At 30.5% G+C, this 12,576-nt stretch overlaps 1 protein-coding gene across 1 annotated transcript; it reads right to left on the bottom strand.

Annotated features, from left to right (window-relative positions):
* Positions 1–1,951: 1,951 nt before the first annotated feature.
* LOC100811711 (uncharacterized) lies at positions 1,952–6,999 on the bottom strand. The gene is made up of 5 exons (XM_003546872.5): positions 6,512–6,999; positions 4,038–4,088; positions 2,984–3,046; positions 2,830–2,898; positions 1,952–2,628 (listed from the first exon to the last, which is right to left on the bottom strand). Exons 1-5 carry the CDS (start codon positions 6,797–6,799, stop codon positions 2,353–2,355), a joined length of 747 nt encoding a protein of 248 aa, XP_003546920.1. The 5' UTR covers positions 6,800–6,999; the 3' UTR covers positions 1,952–2,352.
* Positions 7,000–12,576: the final 5,577 nt, after the last annotated feature.

The raw sequence follows: 12,576 nt of genomic DNA, 5'->3' as shown, positions 1-12,576 counted from the left end.
CTAATTCTTGTAACAAAATTGGTTTTGAGAGCCTTGCATGTTCTTAAGCATGGCTTAAATGGAAATCTTCCTAGGAAGAATTGGGATTGGTGGTGTTGAAAAATACCCAAGTTCCACATCGGCTGTCTCGCTCCTTAGAGTGTAGCTTATATCTTTGTTAGACAACTTCATAGATTTTAAGATGAAATTTAACCTGGTATTGGAGAATTCAAAGGAAAGGCTTGGGAAATATTAAGATTGAACAGCATCTTCATTAGAAATTTGGAGGCGTATGTACAAAGGTTGAAGGAGAGAAGAATTGAAAAATCTAAAATATAATTTATATATGGAGAGATATTTATTATTATTAGTTTCAATATAAATTATATGTTAAAAAAATATACATTTATTATAAATTTTAATTATATAAAATAAACATGCATCTTATGTAATACACAAATTAAAATACTAGTGTATATCTTTTGGCTGTAAATATTTAAAATACTTTTAAATAATTAAAAAATACGTGTAGATAGTGTATATTTGAAAGATATAGTGAATCCTGAAGTAAAATCAACTTTATTCAATAGAAAAAAAATTAAAAAAGTAATATGATGATGAAATAGAATTGCCAAATAAAACAGTACTGTATTTGATTTTCCTGTACGAAGCAACAAAAAGATATGGATATTATTAGCGTACGAAATAAATATTGGCGAAAGGGGATTGAGATTCTGAAGGCTAAAGTGGGGAATTTTAATATACCCATGAACTCTGCGTCTGCCTCTGCTACGGTTACGGCGTTGGAGTTATTCCAATTTCCCTGAAACCGTTATCCAAAGTTAAGTGCTGCTTTTGTTCGTGTTTCATGTGCGCCTTACATAACACCTCAGACTCATAGTCGTCCTACTATTCTCTTCAAAACTATATCTTTGATCATTCTGACTTATCTATTCCTTTTTTTTTATATAATGTTCCAAAGTTTGACTTTGTTACGAATTTTAATTTCATTTTTTTTTCCATAAATTTTACCTCTAAAGTTCTAAAAAGGACAAATTTTAACTCTTAGTTAATTTTAAATTTGTTGGTTGGCCATAACGACCATTATGGACAGCATTGTAAAACTTCCAGGATAAAATAAGAGAAAAACAATAAATGAATTTAGCAACAAGTGAAAAAAGGTTAAAATTTGTAAGTTTGAAGTAAAATTCACGAAAAAAAAGTGAATTAAAAGTTACAATTATGCTTTTATTTTTTACAAATAATTATATAATTAACAATAAGGTTTTAGTTTAATAAATATTGATACAGTATTATGTTTGTATTAATATTATTTACTTCAAATATATAATAAAATATATCTTAATCTTATATTTTTAATTCTGATTTACTATAAAATGTTATACTTTTTTTATCAGAAAATGTTAACCGCTAGTTTATCAAAAATTTTTTTGTTAGCTGAAATTCAAACAATGACTTTATTTTTTTTTTTTACCATCAAATCAACCTTATATCTCTTAATATATTATATCTAAAGATTTACATTGCCTCAATGTTATCTTTTAACAAAAATTATCTTATATATTCATATACTACTCTTTTTTTTATAATGATGGAAACAGAAAACAACAGAACACAGAATCCCCAAATCCGTAGCATCATGCGAAATAAACGAACTAGGGTGGAGTCAAAAAAGAATGATCAGACACTTGAAAGCCCTGCATATTCATATATGACTAAATTTAGATTAAATTAAATTTAAATATAACTGATCTTATGAAAATTTCAATTCGAATAGACTATCACTGTCCTCACACTTATATAATTTCAAACTTATAAAGCGCAAGTTAAAGACACCCGGTTTTAGCGAGTAACGAGAATCCGAAAACGTTATCTTTTTAAACGATGCATAATAAGCTTTTTTAAGAGAACCAACAAGAAACCAAATCATGGTAAATGCAGACAACCTCACTAAAAGAACCAAAATTCTTGAATTATCTATAGAACACCTAATTACATTTATCAGAAAATATATCTATAATAAAGGACGGTCGAGGGTTGCCACAAAGAATTTTGGATAATGTAGAAACCTGTGAAGAAAAAAAGAATGGAACTAAGCCTGATGTGTTAGGATTTCTACACTACCCTCAGTTTCATGAATGAAAAAAAAAAGAAGAAAAAAACAATTTCCACATCAGTTTTGACCAAGTGGAAAAAGTGAATGGTTTAACATCTACAATTACAGTAGCAAAATCTAATTTGTTAGGACTGACATGCTATACCTTATACTATTACGACTATTAGGCATACTTGCAAGATGATGTTCGTCTAACTTATCAGTATGCGGAATGTCATTCGAGATCCTATCCTTTATTAGCTTAGTTCAATATAATGCATGATATTGGCGCTGATATCCTCATCGACAGGCAAATTTAGATCAGGGAGCACGAATGTAGATTCTTGGTTACCAATATTATCTTGTGCTTTGGGAGAAACATTTGCTGCACAAACAGGTGAATCGTCATGTGAGACTGAATTAGATGGATGACACTCTGCTTTTACAAATTGAAATGAGCCATTCACAGCTTTCCCAGACACCTCAGAGGCCGTAGCAGCAGCACTAGAATTCTGCCGTGACTCAAAATCAAGCTGTTATAAAATGTTAACCCATATTAGATTCTATTGCACTATATCTTATAGATTTATTCATCACTCAACAAGTTTAGAGATTTTAGAAACTGAAAGCAACAGTATATTACAGCTTATTATTATATTATGTTAGGTATGTGAACTGAGAAAAACTAACGATAAGGTTTTACAAAAGGTACAATATAAGGGGAAGGCGATCACCTTCTTTCTCTTTATGCTTTCATTTGTGGCTCTATGTTTCTCAACAGTGAGACGCAAGAATGCCAGTTCCTGTTCCAAAATTCACACAATGTTAGTAAACAAACTAATGTGAAGCGAAAATAAAGTATCTAGGTAAATAAGGTCAAAATCATACTTTTTTCAAATTTCTTCTTTCTTTCAGCAACAAATCCTCCTCCGCTTTTAGTTCAGCTAAGGTCTGCAGACACGATAAGCATTAGGTTTAAGATATGTTAAGCAGGAAACTGAAAACAGAAGGAAAAAAAATCACATACACAAATGGAGAACATACAATTATTTTTTTATGCATAAATGTAATGGCAAAACATGGATGGGGCCACAGCGATATGCAAATAGATTTGCTAGTTATTTTATAAACTTTTACGTTGACAATTGCACTGAATACTAGTTAATATTATAACTATACCACAAACTAAACCTAGTATAAAATCACTAGCAAGTAGCAACATCTAAAACACCAACAACCCATTGAGTCAATGTCTTTAATGTACGAGTGGTTGAAAACACTGACAAAATTGTCTTTAATCCTTAGTTGTTGGCTAAATCAAAGTATCAAAACTTCGTTTTAGTTCCAATGATTTGCACTTTGCTTTCAATGAACTCAAAGAAAACATGTAAACTAGTTAGTTAATTAGTCTATTCAATTAACAGAAATTTCTCAACTAGGTTAACGACAAATAATTTTAAGCTCCTCCTTTACCTCCACTCACGACCATTGGATTTGCTCCTCTCTCTCCCACTCGCACCCTCGTCTCTCTAGTTTCTTTTGCTAAATAAGAATATATTGTCATAGGAAAAATCGCTGAATAGATCCTATCTACACAAGTTGGGTAGTCTAGACCAATCAATAATAGACAAGTTGGGTAGTCTAGATTTATATGATTATGTACTATAAAATGATAGTGCTTATGATTTTGTCTGCCCAACTTTCCCAAACATGGTCTACAAGAGTTTATCCTGTCATAGATCCATCTATCGCCCTATCCTTTGACTCAAATTCCTATAATTCATACAAATATATATTCTTTATTATCCCATCAAATATCATGACACACACGCATCACCGTTCGTGTAATTAAATGCTCCCGAAAAACTAAATTTAAGGAACGCTCCAATTGTTAGAAGATCCGACAATATGGACATCATTCAAGTAAAAGGTTCATAATTACCTTTTTTCTCCTGGTCTTTCTGGTAGTGGTTGTTTCGCTGGGATTAGCAACCTGCAAAATACCAAATATAAGAGAATTTAGGATCCAGAAAAATATGGAATTATGGAGCGAAATAACATTATAATACCATACTGTTCAAGGCAAAGAACACAACAAGGAGAAGAACATTAATTTGGGTAGTGTTGGATCTAATTTTTTGGCTTGTTTTCTCCTTAAAAATATAATCTCCCCTTAATTAGCTGTTATAAAAGCTCTTTATTGAACTTTTGTTCAATAGAAAAAAACTTCATGTACCTCGGCTTGGGGTGGCCACCACTTGTGGACATTCTAAGTTTCATTATAATGAATTGTTTTGCTTTTTCATAAAAAAAGTAGAAAAACTACTTTTAATTTTGAGTTCTTTTTAAATATTATATTTAGCCCAATTTCTCGTTCTTTTATAAATAAAAAAAAAACGAAGTTAAACCCTACATTAGATTAGAGATAAACAATAAATCAAACAATACATGGGCTTTGAGAAATGAGAATGGTTACCATTTCATGACATCTGAAGATCAGGGACAATAATCTAGGATAACCCGTTCACTTAAACCTTTTTTAAGGATCTGATACTTTTCATGTTTGTTCTACTATTACAGAAATTAACATGACCATGGAAAAAAATACTTACACTAAGGTACTCAACGTAACGTAGCATTAATTGAAGTGTACCATATTCTAATCTAAGGAAATCTTATTTATATTACCTTACAATTGCACTGCTGTGGCTCCGTACAGTCACAGCGAGAGAGACGTTATTTTGAGAGGGATGAAGAAAAAAAAAGTGATATTTAGGGTGGGTAAAGAGAAACAAATCACAATCCAAAATAAACGGGTAATGCTAAATTCTTTGCATGCACCCTCAAATACCAATTAAAATGTACTACTAGTATGTTTAAAAATGAAAGCAATGTATCGGTAGAGATTAATACACAACACAACTAACGAGCCAGCTGGAGTATTTGGTAACTATGTGGTCCCCAATTTCGATTGGGAGCCACCAAAATCGCTATAATCGTTGGTGACATTTAAAACACAGCACAGCAGAAGAAGCGACCCCTTTTCTTTCCAATTTCCTTGTCCTTTCGCTTAGGTTTACTTACGACACTGCATTACCCATTCCATTTATTTTCGTCACACACTTAGACCACAGCTTCTTACATTTGGGACCCCACCAAAACACTACTATCACAATTAACAGCCTAGAATAACAGTTCCTAATCAAAAACAAAAACAAAAACTCGCACTCCTAATCGCCCTTTATTTTAATTTTTTAAAAAAAGGAAAAATAAAAATGATCCCATTCCCACTTTTGACTTTGGTCGTGCACTATCTTATTATTTGACATGCCACAGAGGGAGAGGGCTGGGTTGCGTTCAAACTGTGACGCGGATTTCGTAACTGATATTTCTCATCTTTAACTCACATGTGAAACGACCACGCAGACCCGGAAATGAAGTGGGATTAGTTATAAATAATTATTATTATTAATGAACGAAAATGAAAGAGAGAGAGAGAGAGAGAGAGAGTGGAAAAGCAACAATGGAGCCACGACACTATACAAGTTACCAACCCAACCCCAAGCCTCGTAATTATAAACACCAAAAAAAGTGCACAACCAGTCAACCACTACTATACACTACACCAAACATTATGCAGTGGCAAAACAAAACAAACTATTTTTTTCCCACCAAAACAGCTTGATAATATTCTAATAATAATATATAAACATTCTATTATTTTAAATATTCATTCAATATTTTTTAAATCTTTTTATCCCATTATAAATTTTATTATATATATATATATATATATATATATATATATATATATATATATTTTCTCTTTTTTCTTTCTTGTTCTCTAGGTGTCAAATAGGCCATTGCTTGTTCAGGTAACATTTTTCATAATATTCCCACCACGTATATTACGAGATTAGCCCTGGCGGAGAATCTACCCCTTGCAAATACCAAGTCCATACCACACCAGATGCGGAGGAAAATACGGGGGAAACGCACATAGAGAGACGAAGGAAGGGCGTTTCCGTCAAAACAAAAGTGGCGAGGAAAATACTAATACGTGTTAAGAAGAATGAAACCATGCGTTGAATTGAATCAGAGTGTAGTAACTCCTTTTTCTTTGTTTTAACTTGAATGAATTTTCAATTAAAGACGAAAAAAACGCTGACGACAGACACGGGGGCTCCGGCTAGTGCTGGTGGCTCGTGTATGGCATTTTCGTCCATTCGAAGACAAGAAGCTGCCACACCACGCCACACCAAGCAACGTGTTATACTTATAGAGCCATACAAAAACAAAACGCAAAGAGAGTTAGGTGTTGGGCGTTTTACTGAGACGCGAGGACACGAGAAACGAATGCGTGAGACACGCAAGGCGAGTCAGGGCGGAAGCGAAGAGTGAGAGAGAGAGGCGAACCTTAGATCTTGAGGTTTGGGTTGGTTTGCTTGGGCGGCTGTACTCCTCATAGCCATCGAGGTTGCCGCCGCTTGCTGACGTGGCGCCGCTCCAGGAAAGCGGCGTGGTGGGGCTGGCCCTGGTGGACTCCGCTTTGTTGTGAGCAGATCTGGAGCGCCGCTGACGCACCGTCCAGTGGAGGTTTAGACAGGGCGGTGGCGGCGGTGGAGGGCGGTGGAGGCGGAGGAGAAGGTCGACGACGAGAGAATCGTCAGCCATGGCGACCTTGATCCAGTGATCGTCGGACATCTGATCGGAAGAAGTGGTGGGTGTGGTTTGGAATGAAGGAAAGAAGGAACGGATGAGGGAGGAGTGTAAGGTTTATATAATGTGCTTCCCTGCCTGCCTGTGCTGCATATCACGACTCATCACAATTAAAATAACAACAAATTGAATTACTATGTTTTATTTAGGTTTAGTTATTCTCTTGCTTCTCTCTTTTTTTATTATTAAAAACAAAAAACAAAAAGTTGAGTCTCTGAATTTATATGAACTTTTTAATTATGCACAAACTGTCGGATCTAATTAAAATTTAAAAAATTCAAAAATAACAAATAATTAATAAATTTAATTATAAAATTACAAATTTCTGCGTGCCAGTATCTTGAGTTTAAATTGCAAAGAAAATACTAACAAGTAGAAATTGGTAAAAATTGAATCCTTTGTTTATTTTATTTAAGAGAGAAAAATGGAAACCCTCAAAGGCTCAAACCCGTCTCCCTCCGTTGTCTGTAATGTTCCTGTGTGGATCATTCCTCCAGGTCCCACCTTTCTTGCACGTGTCAAATCTCAACTCCTTTTATTTTTATTTTTATTTTTATTATTTTATCTTCTAGTTTTTTATTTCCATTTTCCGTGGGCAACAAGAGACGCTGAGGCGGGCCATAATCGCAACAACAAAATGAAATAATCATTATTCTTTTATGAGCCTATGCATTATATTCTGGACTGAATTCGGCCCCATTTTGTTATCATGTTTGGTTAGGATTGCGTTGGCACCAGATAGATGCTCATAAAATATGTAAATTTATACTTAATATAGCTAAATTCTAACATTTTATAATATATTTTAAATGAAATATAGAAATATTTTCGAGAAATGTAAATTTCAGTTTAAAATGTTAATTAAAGTAAACTTCATTTATGACTTCTATTTGAGTTAAAATATGTTAATTAAAAATATTTTCGAGAAATGTAAATTTCATTTCTCGATTTCTATTTATAAAGTTATAATTACTTTTATGACTTATCCTTAAACGAAAATTAATTCAAAAAATTACTCTATTTGATAATTTTTTTAAAAAAATCATCCACAATATATAAAAAAGCCCTAAGAGCAATTTTATTGATAGAATTCATTTTGGATTCTTAAGATATTTTTTGTTAGCCTTTTATTACTACTTAAGATTTAAGAACTTCAACTATTTTTTTCTCTAATGATAGAATCAATGTAAGCTATGCGTCCAAAGTGAGGCTTTGCCTCTGTGATGACCATACAAGAATTGATTCTCCAAGCTAGCAATCATATTTTGGGAATAAAAATGCTCTAATAACATGTTTGGATTGCTAGTAGTGACTCATTGAGAGGATTAATGTACAAACTCAAATTGTATGTAATTTTATCTAATTTCAACTACTTAATTAGTCTTTAGGCACTATTTTTTTTTTTTTTTTGAGATTGAATCATCCACCAAGTGGAGAATGTAATGTGAGGAAATTCGAACTAATCCATAAAAAAAGTGTAAATTTATATCAGATTTTTAATCACTTATGTGAACTTGTGTTGGGAAGTAAAACATATAACTATAATTAAAATTATGACTTACAAATTTAAAATCGTACAAAAATAAGGCGCGGAAGATTTTAATAATACAATAAATAATAAGAAAAAGTTTTAAGAAAATATAAACTACAAGAATGTAAATGAGGGTGTGTTAATGGCATATTCGAGATTTCGAGTGAATGATAAGTAGAACCTTACCTAAAAAATTATAATTAATAACCACAATTTTGAGCAGTTTATTAATGACAATAAAGCCTTTTAAGAGGAATATTAATGGCTGTTTTCATGATATTGGTCATGAAAATAACATAAATAATTTGAATGAAAATATTTAATAATTATACTTTAAATAATTAAACATATTAAAAAATTTATAAATTCGTGTCTACAATTAAAGCACTGAAATGAACACCCAAATCTTAAATCAGTTGAACAAAGAGTGGTCGTAAAAAAATAGGTCTGCAGTATTAATTTTATGTAACTAAAAGCCTCGTGCTTGTTCATAGAATGAAATGTGTTGCGTAGGACCGACAAATTTGTTAAATTTGCCAACCAACCGAAAGAAACTTCTTGGAAAATCCATAACTGAGCATGAATTAGCATTTACAATGGGTACGACCAGCATGGGGTTCCACTTAGAAGGACAACGCTCAACCTTTCTATCTTCTCTGTTCGTACCATGTCATGACTCACCACTTATATATAAAGAATGTATGAGGTTCAAATTTATAACCCAATCTTCTTCTTTCCCTATTTGTTCTTTTCTTTGAATCAACAAGCATCTGGGAATTTCAGTTACAAAAAGAAAATAAAGGGAGGGGGATCGATGTAATTTTAAAAGCTTTACATATTATGTAAGTATGTTCAGTTATCGTGAAAATTATTTTTTATTGACAAAAACATGTTTATTTACCTATCGAAGCATTGCTTTGTTTTGAAAAGTAAATACGGGAAGCACAATAAAGGCAAGAGAACATGCTACCCAACTTCGCTACTACCTTTGCAATGGATAAATTAACCCTGAATCCTGTTGACTGATTCGACCCAAATCGATCCAAGTAAGTTTTTCTTTTAGAGTTTAGGTTCAATCCGACCAAATTGATTTAGACATGTTCCACGTATCAATTAGATAATAAGTTCTATTTTTTAAAAAGCTAACTAAACTCATTACATACAATTAAATTTATTATTATACTAAAATCAATTATTAATTTTAATTTTAAATAACTACAAAGTTTTAGGAAAAAAATTATTGTTCTATAATTTTTTTTATTTTCACAAAATTAAAACACAATTCTTAAAAAGTCAGACTCAACCAATCCAATACAATCTGTTTTATGATCGGACTGACTTAAATTGAGTTTGATAATAAAAATGTACAAACTTGACCCAACTGGTCAACCCAACCAGCAAAGTTTTTATTAGATTGAGTAACAAATTTAGCCATATTCAACCGAACCTATGAACATCCCTATTAATAGTGCCTTTGCTTTGTTTGTGCGCCACACCGTACTTGAAGCTTTTTTTTTATTTGTTGGAATAAAAAATAGTATTAAGAGATTTACAATAATTCATGCATCATGTTCAATTAACTAAGCTAGACCCTTTTGACACTCCACATTAGGGGAACTATTTAGGTTTCCCTACCACTTCTCATCATCTCTTTCTTCTTGTAGTTATGTAGTTAGGTTTGTCCATTTTGGGATTAATGTAATTGAACTCATCTTTATGTTTACATTTTGATTATTAATCTTATCTTCTATTCATTAATGTTTGTTTTGACTTGATCACCCTTTGCATGATATTGTGATTTGAATTGTCATTGTAAAATACTTTTGAACTTAAAAATAGAGAGAAACACTTAATGGGTTTTGTATCTAAGGACAAAGAAAGACTTATTAGTCATCATTTAACTCTTAGCCAGCCACTTGGTTAGACTAGTCAAGGCATTGAAGTTTGGTCAAGGGGTTTATATTATTTTCATCTAAGGGATTGAAGTTTGAGTATTTTGGTCATTTGATGATAATAATTGACCTTTAAATTATATGAGTGATCTTTGTTTGCATAAGCAAGGTGGTTTAGTGAAATCAATTCCAACTTTTTTATTTTTGTTATTTCACATCTTTTATAGCATTCTATCTATTCGTAAAAATGTCAAAACCAATTATTATTTATTTATGCCACTGCTATTTACATCTTTGCATTTCAATTAAAATCATCTTTGTTCTTATACTCATAACTAGTGAACTTTATTATTTTGTTGAGTATTACGTGAGTTCTTGTGGATATAATATTTGAACCTTTGTTTTATACTATTTATAAGATTTGGTATGTTTGTCAAAAAGCCAATACGAGACTAAAGAAACATATGTGAGAAATAAAAAATTGGGTAACGGAACAAAAATATTATTATCATTAAAATATTGTATTTAATATTTTACCAATATAACCTTATGATTAATTTCAATATATGTTTCTTAATAAAAAAAATTTATCAAAAGCATTGTTATCATTAAAGAAAAGAAAAAAAAACGTGCCGAATTTGATGAAGTTGTTGTTACCATGAATTTAGGGTTAAATTTAATACTTGATCGTTAGACACTTCAACTGTAACGGAACATGTGATAAAAGTTTGAAATATAATTTGTTGAGTGCTTGCTTTGTAATATAACAAATCACTCGAGTCATTTTTTTTAAAAGAAAGGACATGGATGGTCATTAAATAGCGAATGAATGAGTAAGGTGTAGGAAAAGTGGAAGTATAACCATTTTTTTTTTTGTCTTTTAGCCTTTTAGGATTTTTATTTTGTTTAATTTTTTTATTGCAAAACTATGCTAATCGGTTTGATATATATGTAAAAGTTGCATTGTACTTTGTGATTTGTTTTGTGTAATATGTAATTTCAATAAATTGTTGATTATTTAATGAGACTAATGCTGCTAAAATGTGTTTGGCTACTTATAGCAATAGCTAGTACCTATGTCTATGGGTAGTGCAAACAGTGATTTTTTTTTTTATTTATCTATCTATATATAAAAGTAGAATGGAGGGTAGTTAAGTAATTATCATTTTCTTGTTTTTTTTTTATAAAAGAGTAATTTTATATAGTAATTTTAACTATTTTTGCTTTTTTTTTAGGATAAAAGTATAAAATGTACTTTTTTATATTATAATTTATGCATATTTGGGTGTGATGCACGAGACAAATTATTTATAGGGAATTAATATTTTTATTTTTTTTAAAAAAATTAAAACTTAATTTTTTTATAATATAAATTATTTGTGGAAATGTAATTTTTATCTATGTAATAATAAATTGAACACTCCCGATTGTAATAAGACTTGTCTATTATTTTTTAAAAGCTATCTATTTATAAATATTGTTGTATTATGTATTTCAGATTTTTTTAATAAATTTCAGACTTTATATCTTATTATTTTATTATTATAAATATTATTTATTTATAAGTTTTTTCATGTTTTTTAGGGAACTGAGTTTTTTATGTTACTAACTATTGCATACATGCTAGGTGTAAAAAAAAAAACTACTACATGTTACTTTTCACATGTTAGTTTTTTGTTCTGTTTCTTTAAAATTTTAGAAATATATTGTTTTAAGATTTAGTTGTATTTTTATTTAAATTTTGGTGAATTTTATCTCCAACAAATTAATGTGGCGTATTTTACTCTTAACTTTTAATAAATTTATAAATTTTATGTATGGACATTTATCCATTAATAAACACAAAAATTGAGAATAAAATTTTCACAAAATAAATAAATTAAAGTTAAGGATAAAATTTGCCAAAAAGTAAAAAAAATAGATGCAAAGTTTGTCCAAAAAATTAAAAAAACTGGGTGCAAACTTTACAAAAAATATAAAATTCTAGATAAAAAGCACAATTATGTTACGACTAAAATGACAGAATAATTATAAGTTTCTTAAAAGTTGAAGTAAAATAAGTAAAATTAATTTGTTGGGGAAAAATTCACCATATTTTTGTCAATACCTACCCAACTGGATTTTTCTATTATTACAAAAACACCCGTGATTTTGAAAAAAAAAATTGACTTTATACAATTTTACCAAATATATTAAAATTAAAACATGTTTAAACATCCTCAATGGATTTTAGTCGTTTTCAATTCCTAACGTTTATTCAAACATATGCTTATTTGATTAGGAAAATGATGAAGCCATTTGTCATTGAATCATTTAAATTGATAACATTAAATGAATTA

This window comes from Glycine max, chromosome 15 (genome assembly GCF_000004515.6).
Source record: "Glycine max cultivar Williams 82 chromosome 15, Glycine_max_v4.0, whole genome shotgun sequence".
In the NCBI taxonomy this organism is placed as follows: domain Eukaryota; kingdom Viridiplantae; phylum Streptophyta; class Magnoliopsida; order Fabales; family Fabaceae; genus Glycine; species Glycine max.
The sequence above is the reverse complement of the archived record's forward strand: the minus strand, read 5'-3'. Positions and strand labels throughout refer to the sequence as shown.